This window comes from Podarcis vaucheri, assembly GCF_965113315.1.
Source record: "Podarcis vaucheri genome assembly, chromosome: 4".
Taxonomy (NCBI): domain Eukaryota; kingdom Metazoa; phylum Chordata; class Lepidosauria; order Squamata; family Lacertidae; genus Podarcis; species Podarcis vaucheri.
This window is the reverse complement of record NC_138762.1, coordinates 11,610,129-11,631,761: the sequence shown is the minus strand read 5'-3', so window position 1 is coordinate 11,631,761 and position 21,633 is coordinate 11,610,129. Positions and strand designations below refer to the sequence as shown.

General features: G+C 48.1%; 1 protein-coding gene across 7 annotated transcripts in view; it reads right to left on the bottom strand.

Moving 5' to 3' along the window:
- Window positions 1-917: 917 nt before the first annotated feature.
- Window positions 918-21,633, bottom strand: part of USP35 (ubiquitin specific peptidase 35) — a 44,881-nt gene continuing 24,165 nt past the window's right edge. For all 7 annotated transcript variants that reach the window (XM_082219036.1, XM_082219035.1, XM_082219034.1 and 4 more), the window contains 8 exons: window positions 19,802-19,931; window positions 16,135-16,236; window positions 14,753-14,911; window positions 14,339-14,532; window positions 11,001-11,094; window positions 9,153-9,259; window positions 5,927-7,157; window positions 918-2,300 (listed from right to left, as the gene is read on the bottom strand). In XM_082219036.1, coding sequence (XP_082075162.1) covers window positions 2,136-2,300; window positions 5,927-7,157; window positions 9,153-9,259; window positions 11,001-11,094; window positions 14,339-14,532; window positions 14,753-14,911; window positions 16,135-16,236; window positions 19,802-19,931 — 2,182 coding nt within the window. In that variant the 3' untranslated portion in view covers window positions 918-2,135. The remainder of the gene's footprint in view (window positions 2,301-5,926; window positions 7,158-9,152; window positions 9,260-11,000; window positions 11,095-14,338; window positions 14,533-14,752; window positions 14,912-16,134; window positions 16,237-19,801; window positions 19,932-21,633) is intronic.

Genomic DNA, 21,633 nt, shown 5'->3' with positions numbered 1-21,633 from the left:
ACAGGTGTGAGAAGGGGGTCAAACCTGCGGGCCGGCGCTGGGGAACCTCCAAGCTTTGGGGGTGGGGGGGGAGGAGGCAGCAAAGCGAGGCAGGAAGGAGAGCGCGGCTTGGCTGGGTGAGCTTTGGCAGGGGCAGGGAATGAGAGCCGCGAGGCGGGCGCTGCGGACGGAGGCGCTGCCCGCCGAGCTCGCAGGCAGCCAGGCAGGCAGACGGCGAGAGCCCCGCGCTGGGCGGCCTCTCCTCGCCGTCGCCGCTCCGCATCTCGCCGCCCGCCTCGCCCGCCTCTGGGGACGGCGCCCCAATCGAAAATTTGACTTAAAAAAAAAAATCTTTCGAATTTTTTCATTTTTTCCACGGCACACCAGGCAACATCTCGCGGCACACTAGTGTGCCGCGGAACAGTGGTTGAAAAACACTGCTATACTACGCAAGTAGGAATGGACACACCCACACCATGCACTGAAATTGCTTTTATACCACTTCGACACTCGTGGTTTCTTCTAAAGAATCTTGGAAACTAGCTTTCCAAAGGGCCTCCTAACAGCAACCTTGAGAAGCTATCATTCCAAAGATTCTTTGGGGGTAAGTCATGACCATTACAACAAGCAGATTGGTGTGGATGCGACCATTCATAATCTGTCCTGGCTCGTGTTTTTAAGTGAAAGGTGGGCAAATAAGTCCTACACCCCCTGGGAAGGTGTGCCAAAGACCACAGGAAAACACCAGATCTCTCCAAAGGTGTAGAGAAAGCACAGAGAGGGGGATTCAAGGTTAAGAGCTCCTTTCTTGCCCCTACAGAAACTTCCACTGTGTGGCTGCCATTAAGAATTTCAATTTCTGCAGAGCTGGGAAGAAAGAACGAAATTTCCGCTGAGTTCTGGCTCTCATCAAGGCGCAAAATAGAAAGAAAAGGAGGTGATTTTTGCATGTGTATGTATTTGTGTATTCCATTATACAGAAGTTTAAAATATTAGCCCGTCACTAACCCTGGATTGGACAACCAATGAATTGAGCCCGAGAGCAGCGATTTCCCAGAGCAAAGAAAAATCTGAGTGACAGCCATGGGTGTGCATTTTTAAAAAACCAGCTAAATAATCAGTTAGCAACCTCTGCCTTCATATACTGCAGAGGCACCGCATGAACCAAAGTCTTAAACATACTGATTTGGAGTGGAGGCGCTAGGAGACAAAATAAGTCAATATATTCTCAGACACTGCGATTCCTAGAATAAGAAAATGGAGGAAATCGGCAAAGGGAAGATTCATGTCAGGAGGACCAGCCTTTCTAAACATGATTCTTCCCTAGGTGGCTGTCTAGGTCAATGAGGAGAGAGTGCTTCTTCTGTGATGGACGCCAGGGGGCATGACCCACCTGAGCTCTGTGATAGAGCGCAGGTAAGACCTCCTACCTAACGTACCACAGGCTGAGGTTGGATACTTGAGAAGGGGAGCAGCACATCCAGGAGCTTCAAGATCTCGTATGAGAGAGGGCATGTGCACCATTTTTAATCTTCAACCTAGCAGCACACGGCAACACCCAAGGCCATTGCTGATCAACAACTGTGTTGCCCTGTGGCCTGAATTATTCTAAGCCGCCATATTGTTCTGTCCCCCGCAAAGCTCCTACTTCTCTTTCAGTTCCACTCAAAATATCCATGGCCAACGAGGACTCGAAACAGGACGGGGGTTCAGAACCTGCCGCCGCTCTGCTCTGAAAAGGTATCACAGGGCAGCAGAAATGCCTACGAGTCCAGTTTGCTGCACTGCCCTCCCTGAAAAGACGCCCCTCTCGAGGGGTTTCGCAAAAGGATTCCCCACCTTCTCGCAAGGGGAGAAGGTGTAGGTGGGGCACCTCAGGACACTTCGAATTGAGTCTTCCTGACGGTCCTAGGAAGTGTAGTTCCATGAGGGAGCGGAGAATTCCCTCCTCAGCCCCCATCAGAGAACTACATTTCCCAGAATTCCATGGAGCGGTAGGGCCAGGCCATTCAAACGGTTGTGGTGCTCTGTCTCGGCCACAGTGGGCCTAGCTCTCCTGTTGCTAAGAAGATTAAAAAGGCCAAAGGATCGTTGAGCACAGTGGAGCCTTGCTTGGTGGGGACAGTGTCGGCCATTTTGTGTCGGGTCAACAATGGCTAGAAGACGAGTCCGTGGAAAGAGCTTGACCCTCCACCGGGGTCGTGCCCACAACCCCCCGAAGAGCTGTCGTCATCGTCCCCATCAAAGTCTTTCCACCACAGAGGGGACTTGGGCAACGCCGAGATGTAGGCACTTCTGCTTCGGGCTTCCTTTTCTTGCTCCTGTGGCATGGGAAAACAAAACAAAAAGCTCAGACATGGTATACACCTCGAATCAGTTAAGGAGATCAACAACAACAAATAACCCCCTCAAGGTTAGCCAACATGGCGCCCTCAAGATGGTGCATCATCCCTGAACATTGGGCCACCATGCTGACTGGGACTGAGGGGAGTTGGTGGAGGCCACGAATATCTGGAGACCACCAACCTCCTTGACTCAGCTAACAAGTGGGGCCCTGTAACAAAACATTGCAGTATAGAGTGCTAATAATTATTATTATTATTATTATTATTATTATTATTATTATTATTATTAATTTATTTATTATTTATACCCCGCCCATCTGGCTCTGCTTCCCCAGCTACTCTGGGCAGCTTCCAACAAAATATTAAAATACCATACTACATCAAACATTAAAAGCTTCCCTGAACAGGGCTGCCTTCAGATGTCTTCTGAAAGTCTGGTAGTTGTTCTTCTCTTTGACATCTGGTGGGAGGGTGTTCCACAGGGAGGGCGCCACTATCGAGAAGGCCCTCTGCCTGGTTCCTTGTAACTTCTCGCATTGAGGGAACCGCCAGAAGGCCCTCGGTGCTGGACCTCAGTGTCCGGGTAGAACGATGGGGGTGGAGACGCTCCTTCAGGTATACTGGACCGAGGCCATTTAGAGCTTTAATGGTCAGCACCGACACTCTGAATTGTGCTCGGAAACGTACTGGGAGCCAATATAGGTCTTTCAAGACAGGTGTTATGTGGTCTCGGTGGCCACTCCCAGTCACCAGTCTGGCTGCCGCATTCTGGATTAGTTGTAGTTTCCGGGTCACGTAGAGTGCATTGCAGTAGTCCAAGCGGGAGATAACCAGAGCATGCACCACTCTGGTGAGACAGTCTGTGGGCAGGTAGGGTCTCAGCCTGCATACCAAATGGAGCTGGTAAACATCTGCCCTGGACACAGAACTGACCTGTGCCACTATGGACAGCTGTGAGTCCAGAATGGCTCCCAGGCTGCGCACCTGCTCCTTCAGGGGCACAGTTACCCCATTCAGGACCAGGGAGTCCTCCACACCCACCCCCTCCTGTCCCCCCAAACCAGTACTTCTGTCTTGTCAGGATTCAACCTCAATCTGTTAGCCGCCATCCATCCTCCAAACCCCTCCAGACACTCACACAGTGCTTCCATCCAGGGTTTCAACCACCCCAATTCATCCACTACCGCCACCAGGCAGATGGGGCTCATCAACCTGGGAAGGTAGCCCATCTTGGAGAAGGACAACTCTGATCCTAAACCTCCACTGCCTTGAGGGATATCTTCAGGAAAAGAAAAGGCTAAGGAGTCAACGTTGCACAAATTTGGAGTGGAGTCCCTAAGATGGTTGGATGGTGCCTTGTTCGCCTCCTTCCAGCAACTCCTGCAGCCAAGCTGGTGCCAAACAATTTGACCTCACCCCCAGAGGTGCACTCCATTGTGTCTCAAGGCCGAAGCAAGCCAGCCAACCAATGGTTTTACTCCCTCTCCCCACCCCGGTCAGTCCCAACAATATTCCATCCCTATGGAGCATGAACAGTCCTCACTGGCTTATTGGGGTGTCGCCCCCCCCCAGCCACCTCCATTTGTGGGTTTGTTTGTTTTTCATAGAATCATAGAATCATAAGAGTTGGAAGAGACCACAAGGGCCATCGAGTCCAACCCCCTGCCAAGCAGGAAACACCATCAGAGCACTCCTGACATATGGTTGTCAAGCCTCTGCTTAAAGACCTCCAAAGGAGGAGACTCCACCACACTCCTTGGCAGCAAATTCCACTGTCAAACAGCTCTTACTGTCAGGAAGTTCTTCCTCATGTTTAGGTGGAATCTTCTTTCTTGTAGTTTGGATCCATTGCTCCGTGTCCGCTTCTCTGGAGCAGCAGAAAACAACCTTTCTCCCTCCTCTATGTGACATCCTTTTATATATTAGAGGGGTAGACAGTCTTGCACCCAATCCTAAATCCATTTAGGATCCATTAGTTCTTTAACTTCCCAGGTGATGCACGTGGCCACTACTCTCTCTTCCCGGGATACATTCAAAAACAGAATCGACTAGGAAGTCACCTATATGGTTGTTCTTTCCACACTTTCTACGTAAACATTTCTCTGCTCTCCTGCTGCAGGTAATTCATTTTATTCCCCACCACAACCTGGTTGTCTCCCAACCCCCCATGGTAGTCTCCTTCATGCATGGAGTCTCCTGCATAATAGCACTCTGGGGGCAGAAAACATTTCACCAGCAAAAGCAGCTAAGTGATTTAGCTTAGTGCTTTGTCGATATAACCGTCAGAGGCTGTTGATATCTTACTTGTGCGCAAGCAGCATGGTTTTGGCTCATCTCCATGAGCACGGAAAGTCTCAAATCTTTATGATGGGCAGCCAATGTAGTGCTCTCTAGCTGTCACTAGACTACAACTCCCATCATCCTGGACCAACGGCCATACTGGCTGGGATTGATGGGAGTTGGGTGTCAAAAAAGAATAGAAAAGCATATTGGCTACCCCTGGCATATACGACAAGTACGGTGATGGAGCTGACATAACTTACTGTCATGGAAATCTACCCAATATTGATCCAGAGCAGATTCTCAGTGTATAGTTAGCACAGTAAAAACGTAAAACACGTTGCAGGATTCCCCCAAAATAGACCAGAGGCAACTAATATTTCATCCAGCAGAGCTTTGCTGCTACTGAAGGCAAATGAGCATAATGGTCACAAATCCAATACATTAAGGATTGACCTTGTCCATAAGAAATCCATTTGTAGCAGACTTACCGTATTTTTCGCCCTATAGGACGCACTTTTCCCCCTCCAAAAATGAAGGGGAAATCTGTGTGCGTCCTATGGGGCGAATACAGGCTTTCGCTGAAGCTTGGAGAGCGAGAGGGGTCGGATAGTAGCCTGCCGCCCGGCGCACAGGGCGCCCTGAAGCAGAGCGCCCCGTGGGCCGGGCAGACATCCGCAGCCTGGGGAGCCCTGCGGGAGTTCCCACAGGGCTCCCTAGGCTGCAGATAGCAGCCTGTTGCACGGAGCGCGCTGAAGCAGAGCACCCCGCGCTTCGGGCAGACATCGGCCAGCCCCACAAGCTCGGGGGACAGTGGGGAGGTGGAGCGCCGCCATACCGCTGTTCCCTGACCTGGTTTGGTTTCCCCGACCTGGTTTGGGGTGGGGGGAATAAAGGAGAAAAAAAATTCTTTATTTCCCCCCAAAAAAACTAGGTGCGTCCTATGGGATGGAGCGTCCTATGGGACGAAAAATACGGTAACTTAAACTTACAATAACTTATAATAAGTCTAAGCCTTGACACTAAGCATACTATGTACAAAACACCACATCAGAAGGAAAAGAAATAGAATGTGTGAAACCCAGGCTCCTTCTGGCCTGACTTTTATAGTCAGCATGACCTTGACAGAAAGAGATAAGAGAACCAGTTTAAGCCAGCTGTACTCAGCTTCTCGGAAGGAATAACCCAAACATCATGAACCTTCTGCTTGTTTCTTTCACGGAGAGAAGGTTCTAGAAGCTTCCAGAATTAAGTGGAATAGGAAAGATCTCTACACATCAGATCAATACTTTCCACACCAAGAAATGCAAACAGACACTTACTTGCAAATACAGGATGTTATCCTTCGCAATGGCTTCCATCAGGCTTTTGTCTGGAGAATGCAAGTCTCCATTCACCCGGCCAGACTCTCCAGTGGCCCCACGCCCCTCGTCTCTCGACTGGCTCGTCCTCTGCCTATAGAACAGCAGGTAAGCCGTATCCTTGGGCAGAAAGGATGTCACATTGCTGACAGACTCGAAAGATGAGAATGAGACTCTGGTGTCGTTGAAGAGGTACCACTGGATCGCAACGTCCGGAGGTTTCTCTGGGGCGCCGCTCCGAGAGGCGTCCTTCAGGTTGCTTTCAGCCGCCACATCCTCGCACTCCCGGGCGTAGCAATAGTAATGGCCACTCTCAGAGGAGACCCCGGAATGCACCACCACACTGCAGAGGTCGTACACCACCGAAGCGAAGGCCTTGCGCGCTGAGGCGCTCCGTGGCGGGTTCGCTCCGCCGCTCGGGTCCTCTGAAGACGCCAGGACCGGAAGCTTCAACACCAGCGGGACGGATACGTTGTCCAGGATCTTCCTCCTCCTCATGGCCCTCAGGTCAAAGGAGAACCTCAGCAGGGTGAGGATGAGGTAGTGAGGCCCCTCCGTCAGTTCGGCCAGCTTCTCTGCGTCCTGAAGAGAAGCGCAGTTGTCACAGTGATAGCGGTTCTCCGCCGTCAGCATCTCAGGCGATAAGAAATAATTGATCAGGTCGGGGACGGATCTGGAGGCCGTGGGCCCGCGAATTTGCTCCCTCAGAGCCAACGCCAAGTCTTCGTCGGGCTTCGCGCCGGTAGTGTCTTGCTCAGCCCTTGGGGGGAAAGGAGTCTCTTGACTTCCTGGCCCCAAAGTTTCGACGGGCAATATTTGGGGATGATTCTCTCCCGGTGCAGCCGGCTTAGCGAACCTCCTTGGCGAGTCGCATGTCCTGCCTGGCACTTCTACGCCCGACTGAACGGCCTGTGGGCCCACTTCTTCTACCGGTAAAAGAGAGGTACTGCTACTGGCTATAGGCACATGATTATCAGCTGGTGGGAAAGCCAAGGAGAGGTCTGTGAAGGCTTCTTCTCTGGAAGAGACTTTCAGGCACTTCAGACATCGGATTTTCGTCTTAATTCTGCCCCCAAACATTTTTTCAATTAAAGTCTTGTTTGCAGGCTGCTGTTGCTCAGCCTGAGATATCAGTGTGGACTCTTTGAGCTTCTGGTAGATTCGCCTTCCTGTTCTCTCTTCTTCATGAAGCCTTTTTGGGGGGGTTGGGGGAAGAAGAAGAGAAATACGCTGAAGAATGTCACCAGTAAAACCATCCCTCCAACCAAGGAAGGAGGTGCTACTAGGCTCTTAGACACCTGCCAACATCTTAAGCCCTGCATCTCAAGATGAATGGCAGTACCAGAATCATATAATTTTCTCCTAGAAGGAAACTGGACAAGCTGCCTCTCCAGACAGACACTGAAACCTATATTCTGGAAGGCATTTTATAAACCATTTTCGCTTGGAATACTGCAATGCGCTCTACATAGGACTACCTTTGAAGGTGACCCGGAAACTACAACTAATCCAGAATGTGGCAGCTAGACTGGTGACTGGGAGCGGCTGCCGAGACCACATAACACCGGTCTTGAAAGACCTACATTGGCTCCCAGTATGTTTCCGAGCACAATTCAAAGTGTTGGTGCTGACCTTTAAAGCCCTAAACGGCCTCGGTCCAGTATACCTGAAGGAGCGTGTCCACCTCCATCGTTCTACCCAGACACTGAGGTCCAGCGCCGAGGGCCTTCTGGCGGTTCCCTCACTGCGAGAAGCCAAGTTACAGGGAACCAGGCAGAGGGCCTTCTCGGTAGTGGCACCCGCCCTGTGGAACGCCCTCCCACCAGATGTCAAAGAGAACAACTACCAGACTTTCAGAAGACATCTGAAGGCAGCCCTGTTCAGGGAAGTTTTTAATGTGTGACAATTTAATGTATTTTTAATCTTTGTTGGAAGCCACCCAGAGTGGCTGGGCAAACCCAGCCAGATGGGTGGGGTACAAATAATAAATTATTATTATTAATCTAATTGACAAATCCATGTCACAAATCAACTGTGTTTCAATTTGTTCTATCCCTCAAGTGCATTTCTGAAGTAAGTTCAGTGTTAGCCTCATGCTTTTGCACGCAAGCTGCCTGATAAAGCAGGAGGCAAATAACTTAACATTCTTATTTCAAAAATCTGGTTGAACCAATCCGTATCCTGGCACCGTGGATTGCGGCCACAAGGAAGTCCAATGAGAAATGCAGAGGGAGAGGGGACAAGGAAGACACACACCTGCCATTTTCAGTAGTGGCTGTATTCAGAGAATCTCCCTTCTCCCTCAAAGCAAACAAACAAATCTCTCCCAAATGTATAGGGCAATTTTAAGGACTGAGCTTTCACAGGCTGTGAAGAGAGCGGGCATTTGGGCAATCTTCAGGGTGTGTGTAGAGACAGGATAGGCAAACATGCCAATTTCAGTTTCTCGGCTTTCCAGTTTTAAGTTCTAGATCGGTTCACAATTTATTTATTTGGTTTAAAGTCCTGAAAATTCAGCAGCATTTTACTGCATATTTCTCCTAACAAGAACAGTAATAATTTATTACGTATACTTCTACCTATCCGACTGTGTTGCCCCTCTGGGTCGCTTCCAAGATAATATAAAAACACAATTAGGTATCAAACATTTAAAACTTCCTGATACAGGGCTGCCTTCCGACGTCTTTGCAAAGTTGTGTACCGTATTTTTTGCCCTATAGGACACACTTTTCCCCCTCCAAAAATGAAGGGGAAATGTGGGTGCGTCCTATGGGGCGAATGCAGGCTTCTCCCCGCTGCCTGCCCCACCACTCCGGGGACAGCAGGGAGACGCAGCGCGTCTCCCAGCTGTCCCCGGACCTGATCTGAAGGTGGGAGACGGGGAGAAGAGCGCTTCTCCCCGCTGCCTGCCCCACAAGCACCTGGGGGGGAAATAATTTTTTTTTTCTTTATTTCCCCCCCAAAAAACTTGATGCGTCCTATGGGCCGGTGCGTCCTATGGGGCGAAAAAATACGGTAATTGTTTTTTTTTTCTTTGACATCTGATGAGAGGGCATTCCACACGGCCGGTGCCACTACCGAGAAGGCCTCCTCCCTTCTCAGTAGACATTTTTTTGGATACAGTTTTATCTAATATTCATGGGGTTTTTTTACAAAGCATATTTTATCTGAGAAGGATGCATCTTACCGATCGAGCAGGTACTTGAGGTATTCGGAGCAGTCCTGCTGAGCTCCCCTGGTGAACCAGGGAGGCCAGGAAGCCGAGAAAAAGCTTTCGGGAGAGATGGCAGGCCGCTAAGAGGGATTTAAGAAAGGTGGGTGGGGAACAGAAGGGAAAATGGTGAAGAGATACAAAGCATTTGCTGTTCAGATACCAAAGCCTGCCCTTTTTCACCTGTGCTTTTTAAAGTTCAAATAATGGCCCCAGTTGATTTTTAGACTGCTGAATTTATATATTAGGTGGTTTTAAATTTCGAAATCTGCTTCATTTTAGCTAGAAAGCCGGGGTAGACAGTTGCCAACAAATCCCTAAAATAATAACAGTGGTACCTTGGGTTATATACGCTTCAGGTTACATATGCTTCAGGTTACATACTCCGCTAACCCAGAAATAGTGCTTCAGGTTAAGAACTTTGCTTCAGGATGAGAACAGAAATCGTGCTCTGGTGGCGCAGCAGCAGTAGGAGGCCCCATTAGCTAAAGTGGTGCTTCAGGTTAAGAACAGTTTCAAGTTAAGTACGGCCCTCCGGAACAAATTAAGCACTTAACCCGAGGTACCACTGTACAGTGGTACCTTGGTTCTCAAATGCCTTGGTACTCAAACAACGTGGAACCCAAACACTGCAAACCCAGAAGTAACTGTTCCAGTTTGCAAACTTTTTTCGAAAGCTGAACGTGCTCCATTTTGCGTGCTGCGCTTCCGATTTGAGTGTTATGCTGTTTTGCTATTTATTTTGCAGCTCTTTTTTGTTTTGTTTTTGTGTCTGTGTGGAAGAACCCAGTTCAGCTACTGACTGATTGTGTGACTGCAGTACACTGTTTATTGCTTAAATTTTATGGATCAATGGTCTCATTAGATAGTACAATTCATGTTAAATTGCGGTTTTAGGGGTTGTCTTTAAAAGTCTGGAAAGGATTAATCCATTTTGCATTACTTTCTATGAGAAAGTGTGCCTTAGTTTTGGAACGCTTTGGTTTTGGAACGGACTTCCGGAACGGATTAAGTTTGAGAACCAAGGCACTACTGTATGCCTTATCAGCCAGTTTCCCCTGCTGCTCTAAGGGCTGACGTGACATTCCTTAACCTGCTCACTCCCACCCCAAAATCTGCAGATACAGCAAACTTCTGTTCCTTGTGCACTGGACAAATGCTGGCTAGCATTTCCATTCTGCTCAACACTAAGCAAAACAGCAGCTGTGCAGTGATGGTTCTGGCATTGTGAATGGTCAGCATGGTGCAGTGGTTGCGAGGGTTGGGCTAGGACCTGCAAGAGCTGGGTTCAAATCCCCACTCAGCCCCAAAACTCACTGAATGGCCTTGAACCAGTCACTCTGTGTGCTTAATCCATTTCACAGAGTTGCTGTGAGGATAAAAGAGAGAAGAGCACGTATTGCACCCTTTGGAGGAAACGTGAGATAAAAACAGAATATGAACCAAAGCAAGCAAGAAGCCTCAAGTCCATCAGTCCCCTTATTGCGGACACGGCAGCTGCCTCATTCCATTCCTGGTTTGAGGCAAAGTATATAATTTGAGGCTCATCCTCCAGACCTCTAAACTTCAACCCGAACTGGAAACTGAACAGCCCCTTTGAGAGCCAAGAAGCAGCGGGTTCAAATCTTACCATGGGTGCATGAGCAAGCCACCATATTCGAGGCTCAACACCCTTCTTCGTCATCCCATCTGGGATGCGGAGGTTAACAAAACTGACCAAGGTACCTTGCAGAGCTGTTGCAGGCATAATGCAACAAAAGAGCTTTGAACGTTCCAAAGGGGAGCATAACAAAAATGCAGGAATTGGAAAATAAACTGACTTACCTGGCTGTGCTCTAGAAAGGCAAACAGCCACTGCAGCTTCGCCATCAAGGGCTGGGAAGTGTTTTCGGCTAAGCTCAACACTGAACGCCTGAAGCTTGAAAAGGAAGTTTTGAAAGACGTTTAGACACAGTGAATATACTGAGGTGGTAGAGAAAACAGAAACAAAAGAGCGTCGTAATGAGAAGCCTGAGCTCCCCGATTGACAGTGGCAACCCCACAACCAAACAACACAAAACTTTACATACATTCATGCGAAACCAGGGTTTCTCCAGACAGGTGCTTTTGTGTGTGTGTGTGTGTGTGTTCTGCAACACATCACCGGACACATTCACACTACAGATGTGAAGTGCTATGAGACCAGTTTAAGCAGTCATGGCTTCCCCCAAGGAATCCTGGGAGCTGTAGTTCATTAAAGGGGCTTGTACTTTTTAGAAGACACCTATTCACCACACAGAGCTACAGTTTTGTTATGTACTGAGTTGAATAGGATCCAAAATGCAGCAGTCTGATTGGTCCTAGAACAATAGGATTCAGAATGCAACAGTCTGATTGGTCCACAGGAGCCACCCAATCTAGCTCCAGGTGGAAGTGAATCCGCAACCGGATTGGCCTACAGGAGAATCCCGGAATTAGCCAATCACGTGGGGCTCATTGTGTACATAATGTATATATAGCAGACATTCTGGGGGAACTTCCATTCCTCCTCACCACTATGAGCTGAATAAAGAGCATGAAATCTACTCTTGACTCCAAGTATATTTCAAGTTTCTAGAGTAGTGTAACAACCAACCCCTCTTCTCGGGGAACATTTAACCCAGATTGGGCTAGAGTAGACTTTGCCCCTAGAAGTGCACTCCATTGTCTTTTGAGACAGACAGATTCCAGCAACTATTCTTTTAACCAATTCCTTTCCCTTATTAGACTTCCTTCGAAGTCCCTCTTCCCCACCCAAAATTCCCACAAGTGTATTTAATTTGTTCACCAATGCAATCAACAGGTGATTACAACTTCTATTTGCTTCTGTTCAATCATAGAATCATAGAATCATAGAGTTGGAAGAGACCACAAGGGCCATTGAGTCCAACCCCCTGCCAAGCAGGAAACACCATCAGAGCACTCCTGACATATGGTTGTCAAGCCTCTGCTTAAAGGCCTCCAAAGTAGGAGACTCCACCACACTCCTTGGCAGCAAATTCCACTGTCGAACAGCTCTTACTGTCAGGAAGTTCTTCCTAATGTTTAGGTGGAATCTTCTTTCTTGTAGTTTGGATCCATTGCTCCGTGTCCGTGTATATATAGCAGACATTCTGGGGGAACTTCCATTCCTCCTCACCACTATGAGCTGAATAAAGAGCATGAAATCTACTCTTGACTCCAAGTATATTTCAAGTTTCTAGAGTAGTGTAACAACCAACCCCTCTTCTCGGGGAACATTTAACCCAGATTGGGCTAGAGTAGACTTTGCCCCTAAAAGTGCACTCCATTGTCTTTTGAGACAGACAGATTCCAGCAACTATTCTTTTAACCAATTCCTTTCCCTTATTAGACTTCCTTCGAAGTCCCTCTTCCCCACCCAAAATTCCCACAAGTGTATTTAATTTGTTCACCAATGCAATCAACAGGTGATTACAACTTCTATTTGCTTCTGTTCAATCATAGAATCATAGAATCATAGAGTTGGAAGAGACCACAAGGGCCATTGAGTCCAACCCCCTGCCAAGCAGGAAACACCATCAGAGCACTCCTGACATATGGTTGTCAAGCCTCTGCTTAAAGGCCTCCAAAGTAGGAGACTCCACCACACTCCTTGGCAGCAAATTCCACTGTCGAACAGCTCTTACTGTCAGGAAGTTCTTCCTAATGTTTAGGTGGAATCTTCTTTCTTGTAGTTTGGATCCATTGCTCCGTGTCCGCTTCTCTGGAGCAGCAGAAAACAACCTTTCTCCCTCCTCTATGTGACATCCTTTTATATGTTTGAACATGGCTATCATATCACCCCTTAACCTCCTCTTCTCCAGGCTAAACATGAACTGCTTCTCTTGCTTTGAAGCCTTCAGCAGCAAACAATCAACTATTTGTTTATTTGCTTATTGCATCTCTATCCTAAACAGCCTCGGTCCAGTATACCTGAAGGAGCATCTCCACGCCCATCGTTCTGCCCGGACACTGAGGTCCAGCGCTGAGGGCCTTCTGGTGGTTCCCTCGCTGCGAGAAGCCAAGTTACAGGGAACGTGGCAGAGGGCCTTCTCGATGGTGGCACCCGCCCTGTGGAACGCCCTCCCACCAGATGTCAAAGAGAAGAACAACTACCAGACTTTTAAAAGACATCTGAAGGTACCCCTGTTCAGGGAAGCTTTTAATGTTTAATAGATTATTGTATTTTAATATTCTGTTGGAAGCCACCCAGAGTGCCTGGGGAAACCCAGCCAGATGGGCGGGGTATAAATAAATTATTATTATTATTTTCTCACAGGCCCATATAAGTTCAGCACAAACAGTTGGGCCTGGTGAGCATTTAAGGTCCCCAACCCTAATCTGCGGGCTGCCATCCGATTGGATTTTATTCTGATCCTGATCTGATTTGAGGATGTATTTTAATTGATTGTCTGATTTTATGTTAATGTATTGTACATTTGATGTTAGCCGCTCTGAGCCCAGCTTCGGCTGGGGAGGGCGGGATATAAATAGAATTTATTCTTATTCTTATTATCCTACATTTTCCCCTCCACCCAGCTCAAGGGGGCACCCACAGTTCTCTCCCCCTGCTCACCGAATACCCTGTGCAGTAGGTTAGGCTGAGAGGCAGGGACTGGCCCGAGTGAACATCGCTTATGACCGAGCGGGGATTTGAACCCAGATCCTAATCAGGTACTCGACCACTGTACCACACTGGCTCACGGTGATTTGTTGCTGAAGGCTTTAGAGAGCCAGCATGGTGTAGTGGTTAAGAGTGGTAGATTCGTAATCTGGGGAACCGGGTTCGCGCCTCCGCTCCTCCACATGCAGCTGCTGGGTGACCTTGGGCCAGTCACACTTCTCTGAAGTCTCTCAGCCCCACTCACCTCACAGAGTGTTTGTTGTGGGGGAGGAAGGGAAAGGAGAATGTGAGCCGCTTTGAGACTCCTTAAGGGGAGTGAAAGGCGGGACATCAAATCCAAACTCCTCTTCTTCTTCTTCTTTAAAATGTGAGAAGCAACACAGCCAGAACAGAAAATGGGCTGCTAACATGTGGCCCTTTTAATAGCCCCAAATCAGAACTTCCAAACCTATCATTAAATACCAAACCGGGTAAGGCTGGAGGGGAAAGCAGAGGCAAAAGGGGTAGGAAGGACACCTACTCAGAGGCCATGAAGAGTGCTTGGATGATGCTGTTCATATAGCAGGTGTTCCCCAGGTTGATTAACCCTATTTTCCCCGTTTCGGATTTGGACGCCAGCCGAGGATAAAAGCTGGCCAGTTCGTTCTTCTGGGAAGTCCAGGCGTTCTGCCCGAGCAGATATTTGATTCGGTCTTCATTTGGAATCGGGAGAGTCTCACGAGGAATAAAGCAAGGGGGGAAAGTCAGGGTTAAGTCTGCAACGTTCACAGCTCCTTTGGTTTAAAAGTAAAAAAAGCAGGATTGTCTCATGCTATAATTCTAGCCCCCAATTCTAAGAAGCATCTCATTTCAGCTGCATGAAGCTGAAAGCTTTTTCCTCCTCCCCCCAGGGTTTCTTCCATGCATACAGAACGCCCCCCACAAGAGGAATTACTTTTATCGCCTCCACGACAGGTTCGTAGAGATCTGGGAATCCTGAGAATCGAAAGAACATGCAGTGGATTAACTCAGCCAGCTGTTCCAGGCAACTCGCCGCAGAGTTGGAGTTTTCCTTGTGGAGGGCAGCAACCACTCTCGGGATGTGTGGGAGAAGCTTTGAGAGAAAGAAAAGGGAGAGGTACAGTCGGCCTAAACCAGCAAAAACCAGCCACAGGGCTGAGCTACACGCGTAATAATAATAATAATAATAATAATAATAATAATAATAATAATAAATTTTATTTATATCCCGCCCTCCCCAGCCGAAGCCGGGCTCAGGGCGGCTAACAACAATAAAATAATACAACATTCTAAAATCATTTCATTATAAAATTAATTCAAATCAAATTGATGGCAACCATTGGGCTAGAGTTCTGTGAAGAATTACCAAAGGAGGGGGTCAGGCTGGTGGAACAGCTCTGTCTTGCAGGCCCTGCGGAAAGATGTCAAGTCCCGCAGGGACCTAGTCTCTTGTGACAGAGCGTTCCACCAGATCGGAGCTACAACTGAAAAAACCCTGGCTCTAGTTGAGGCCAGCCTAACCTCTCTGTGGCCTGGGACCATCAAGATGTTTTTGTTTGAAGACCGTAAGGTCCTCTGTGGGACATACCAGGAGAGGCGGTTACCAGATACGTAAAGGTAAAGGGATCCCTGACCTTTAGGTCCAGTCGTGGCCAACTCTGGGGTTGTGGCGCTAATCTCACTTTATTGGCCAAGGGAGCTGGTGTACAGCTTCCGGGTCATGTGGCCAGCATGACTAAGCCGCTTCTGGCAAACCAGAGCAGCGTACGGAAACTCCATTTACCTTCCTGCCGGAGCGGTACCTATTTATCTACTTGCACTTTGACGTGCTTTCGAACTGCTAGGTGGGCAGGAGCAGGGACCGAGCAACGGGAGCTCACCAGTTACTTAAGGATTAAAATGTCACTCGGTTTTGCTGTCACTCATCCCACAACTGGCCAATCGTCAAGGACTCAGGGGAAGAAGGGCCCACTTCTTCATTCCAAAAGAAACACCTGCCGCATGTTAAACTTTGCATGTGCGCAAGGCAAAGTTTGCCTCCCACTCAATCCGGAACCTACAAATGCATATCTTAGTTTATCAGAACTTTCGCTCTCTCTAGCATCAGATCTCTGCTTCTGTGTCAGTGATGGGGAACCTGTGGCTCTCCAGATCTTGTGGATCTCCAGCTCCCAACAGCCCCAGCAAGCTTGGCTAACAATCTGAGATGATGCAAAAGTCCAGCAACATCTCGAGTTCCGGGACATTCCTGTTCTACCTGGGTCTTAACTGAACGCCTGTACGTTTGAACATGAGCGATGACATGCTTCGCCTTACCAAGTGAAATGCCTCGTGCGAGTGCTGAAAACTCAACAGCATATAACGCAGAATAGAGAGTTCTCCCTCTCGCAGAATAGGGTACAACAGCTTGGAAAACACCTGTTGGAAGAGAGGAGGGGCTCATTATTAATATGGCAGGTGAGCAGGACCGCACAACCCAATGGCTCTTGAATTACACTAAAGTACAGTGGTACCTCGGATTAAGTACTTAATTCGTTCCAGAGGTCCGTTCTTAACCTGAAACTGTTCTTAACCTGAATCACCACTTTAGCTAATGGCGCCTCCCGCTGCCACCGCGCAGTTTCTGTTCTCACCCTGAAGCAAAGTTCTTAACCTGAGGTACTATTTCTGGGTTAGTGGAGTCTGTAACCTGAAGCATATGTAACCTGAAGCGTATGTAACCCAAGGTACCACTGTAAAGTAAAGTACCTCTGACAGTTAAGTCCAGTCACAGACGACTCTAGGGTTGCGGCGCTCATCTTGCTTTACAGGCCAAGGGAGCCGGCGTTTGTCCACAGTTTTTCCAGGTCATGTGGCCAGCATGACTAAGCTGCTGCTGGCGCAACAGAACACCGTTTACCTTCCCGTTTACCTATTTATCTACTTGCACTTTGACATGCTTTCAAACTGCTAAGTTGGCAGGAGCTGGGACCGAGCAATGGGAGCTCACACCGTCGCAGGGATTTGAACCGCCGACCTTCTGATTGGCAAGCTCAAGAGGCTCAGTGGTTTAGACCACAGCGCCACCCACGTCCCCCTGAGTTACACTAGTGGCCAAAATTGTGGAAACATTTTGGGGAAAGTGTATTTTTGAGGCTTGATGGCTCAGAACACCCCTTTTTTTGGAGCAATACCATAAAATTACCGTATTTTTCACCCTATAGGACGCACTTTTCCCCCTCCAAAAATGAAGGGGAAATGTGTGTGCGTCCTATGGGGCGAATGCAGGCTTTCCGACCCCTCTCGCTCTCCAGGCTTCAGGAAGCTTTCCGCAAGCCGTGGGAGAGCTGTGTGAAGTCGCAGAGAGCTTGCCTGCACCCAGAAGCTTGGGGCGCGCTGAGCTCAGCGCTCCCCCAGGCTTCAGGCTTAGCGCAGCTCTCTGCTAGCCCACGGCCAGCGGATAGCAGCCTGTTCTGGGGGCTGGGGTTGGAGGAAGCTCGGGCTTCCCCCGCCCCAGCCCCGCACCTGGGGGGGGAATTTTTTTTTTCTTTATTTCCCCCCCAAAAAACTAGGTGCGCCCTATGGGCCGGTGCGCCTTATGGGGCGAAAAATACGGTATATATCAATGGAAAGATAATTTAATGAAGAATGAAGAATGTAATGCCACAAAGTCTGTTCAATTATCTGTATGCTCTCAAAAGTTATAGCCAAATAACCAGAAAAAGGAAGCACAACTTGCTTAGGTTGATATGCATTCATTTGAATGTAGCCATGCGTGTTTAGAGAGTCAGTTAGGTGTTATGAGCCATCAAACCTCAGAAATACACTTTTCCCAAAAGTTTTCCACAATTTTGGCCATTAGCGTATATTGTTGTTGTTGACATCCTTCTGTCAATTCAGCATATTACCAACTACAAACCTAACCTTGGTGCTGTCGACGGTAACCCCTTGCTGGCAGAGGAGCTTAACCTCTTCTTTGCTCGCTTCGAGAAGGAGCCACCTGAGACGCCGGTATTACAGCCACCATCCCATAGGGGCCCCTCATTCACGGTAGAGGAACATGAGGTGAGACAGGTTTTGAGGATGGCGAATCCGAGGAAGGCGGCTGGACCTGATGGCATCACTGGAAAGGTGTTGAAGGGCTGTGCGGATCAGCTGGCGAGGGTCTTTACTAAGATCTTCAATAAGTCCTTACACCAGTCTATTGTCCCACCCTGCCTGAAGTCGTCAACTATTGTCCCTCTGCCTAAAAAATCCACAATCAGTAGTTTGAATGACTATAGACCAGTTGCACTGACTCCAATCATCATGAAGTGTTTTGAGAAACTGGTGCGCCGTCACATTATCTCCTGTCTTCCATCAACTTTTGACAACTACCAGTTTGCATACAGAGCAAATAGATCCACAGAAGACGCCATCAATACCACTCTCCATGCTGCTCTGTCCCATCTGGAGCAGCCGGGGAGTTATGTGAGGCTGCTGTTTGTGGATTTTAGCTCTGCTTTTAACACTATCCTCCCCCATAGACTGGTGTCCAAGCTAGAGGCGATTGGACTCTCCAACTCCACCTGTCTCTGGGTTTTGGATTTTTTGTCAGAACGTTCCCAGAGGGTTAGAGTAGGGTCACACATGTCCACAGCCCTTAGCCTTAACACCGGCTCACCACAGGGTTGTGTGTTGAGTCCCCTGCTCTACACTATCTATACGTATGACTGTACAGCCATCTATTCCAGCAACAAAATCATCAAGTTTGCTGATGACACTACGGTGGTAGGGCTCATTTCAGGAGGGGATGAGTCCGCCTATCAGGATGAGGTGGAGCGGCTCTGTGTTTGGTGTGGAGAGAACAATCTGGCTCTTAATACGGCTAAGACCAAGGAATTGGTGGTGGATTACAGGAAAAAAAAGGCGGACATTCAGCCCTTGTATATCAACGGGGAACGGGTGGAGAGGGTGGCGGAATTCAGGTTTTTGGGAGTAGCTATCGATCAGGGCATGACTTGGAGCGCACATACCACTGCTCTGGTGAAGAAGGCCCAGCAGAGAATTTATTTCCTCAGACTTTTAAAGAAGAACAATCTGAGTGAGAGACTGCTGGTGTCCTTCTACCGAGGCTCCATAGAGAGCATTCTTACATACTGTATTTGTGCTTGGTTCTCCAGTTGTACAGCTAGGGAGAGGAAGGTGCTCCAGAAGGTCATAACCACAGCCCAAAGGATTATTGGTCATCCTCTCCCATCTTTGGAAGAACTGTACGGTTCCCGTTGTCTTAGGAAAGCAAATAACATCCTGCAGGATTCATCTCACCCGGGACACTGTCTGTTTGCACTACTGCCTTCTGGCAGAAGATATAGAAACATCAAGTCAAAGACAAATAGACTGAAAAACAGTTTCTATCCAAGAGCTGTGGCCCTTTTGAATGCTGTAACTCGTTAGTGTGACCTGGGAGTTTGATGGGTGTGGTGTGGGTGTGGCTGGAATGTGGTTTGTTTGGTTGTTGTTGTTGTCTTGCTTTTGTTGTTTTAAGGGATGGCATCCAATTTCGTTGCACTTTGTGCAATGTTGCACTTGTGTAATGACAATAAAGAATCTATCTATCTATCTATCTATCTATCTATCTATCTATCTTGAGAGACAATGGAGTCAAACCTCTGCAAAGAATGTTGGGCTTTGGTTTAAATCAGTAAGGAACATCCCTGTCTGCCCCAGTCAACATGTGCCATGGGTATTTTGTGGGGACCCACAACTGTTGATTATTTCCAAATGTTTCCCCTCTGACATAAGCCATTTAAGCCTTTATAAGTTAAAAAAACAGCCCCTTGAATTATTTCTGGAAGATAATAGCATGGCAGCGCTGAACAATGACTCAAACAAACGTGCCAGAAATTGAGTTATGTTTCTATAATTCCCAAATGGGCTCCCCGAGGGCAGACAAAACTTCCCTGCCAGTGCTAAATGCACGTTAGTCCCTTGTATGCAGGCTTATGCGAAGAAGCAAACTGACCCTCTCAATTTTGGACAGCGTGATTTCAATCAAGATGCTGAACTTCTTCACCGCAGCCAAACCCTTCAGCAACGCTATGATCCATTTGTCGATGTTCTTCCCCAGAGGCCAAGACACCCATTCAATCATCCTGCAAAGAGAAAGAGTCAAAGCAGGTACCGCAAGATAGGATACGCAGAATAACTTTGCAAGGTGCAAGCCAGCTCCAGATGAACTTGATTTCTAAATGCCAAATTCAGGAAATGCAATCCTATTCGTTCCTACTCAGAATTTAAGTCCCGTTGATCTCAATGTGGCTTCCTCTAAGGCAGAGTCTCCCAAACTTGGGTCTCCGGCTGTTTTTGGACTACAACTCCCATCACCTGCAGCTAGCAGGACCCAAGGGTCAGGGACGATGGGATTTGTAGTCCAAAAACAGCCGGAGACCCAAGTTTGGGAAACCCTGTGTGGCGTTTGCCTCCTAGGATGGGTCATAAGGAAAGGGTTAAATGAGTGTGTGATGTGATTGGCCAGTGGGAATGCAAGGGAGGAGTAAAAGTTAGAGTGGGAGGTTTTGAAAGTCAGTTGAGGTTTGGGAGTTGAAGAAGGAAGAGGGAGGATAGATCTGTGGGTTGGTAGAGTTGTATTGTGAGAGAGTGAGAGGAATTGTTAGGGGGAGTGACACCTGGCTTGAGAGCAGTACATGTGAAAAGGATCTAGGAGTCTTGGTTGACCACAAACTTGACATGAGCCAACAGTGTGACGCGGCAGCTAAAAAAGCCAATGCAATTCTGGGCTGCATCAATAGGAGTATAGCATCTAGATCAAGGGAAGTAATAGTGCCACTGTATTCTGCTCTGGTCAGACCTCACCTGGAGTACTGTCTCCAGTTCTGGGCACCACAATTCAAGAAGGACACTGACAAACTGGAACGTGTCCAGAGGAGGGCAACCAAAATGGTCAAAGGCCTGGAAACGATGCCTTATGAGGAACGGCTAAGGGAGCTGGGCATGTTTAGCCTGGAGAAGAGGAGGTTAAGGGGTGATATGATAGTCATGTTCAAATATATAAAAGGATGTCATATAGAGGAGGGAGAAAGGTTGTTTTCTGCTGCTCCAGAGAAGCGGACACGGAGCAATGGATCCAAACTACAAGAAAGAAGATTCCACCTAAACATTAGGAAGAACTTCCTGACAGTAAGAGCTGTTTGACAGTGGAATTTGCTGCCAAGGAGTGTGGTGGAGTCTCCTCCTTTGGAGGTCTTTAAGCAGAGGCTTGACAACCATATGTCAGGAGTGCTCTGATGGTGTTTCCTGCTTGGCAGGGGGTTGGACTCGATGGCCCTTGTGGTCTCTTCCAACTCTATGATTCTATGAGTCAGATAGATAGTTGGGAATAATCAGATTGAAGTTGTTAGGAACTAAGAATAAGAAACTGCCAAGAAAAATTAACTGTAACCATAAGCTTGTTCCTGCATTTAAAAATGAACTGGATTATTTGTTAATGTTAACAACTGACTGGACTCCGTGTGTCCCAGTGAGATACGGGTTGGTGGCAGCGGAAAATGCAATCGCAGTGGTGGCATAGGGTCAACAGACCGTCAAACGTCTGGGGGCCCTGTGTGATCGCCACACCCTGCTCTAAGGTAATTGCATAAAGCAGTGGTTCCTAATTAGGGGTCTGGAGACCCCTGGGGGTCCGCAGAGCACACCCAGAGGGTCCACAGCACCACCCCCTACCAGGGACTCATTTTTCTTGTTAATTGCACAGTGAAAGCCACAATAATAACTTTTAACTTAAATAACTTTTAAACTGAACTGCTTTCAAGGACTAACAAGTTTAGAGGACTCTCC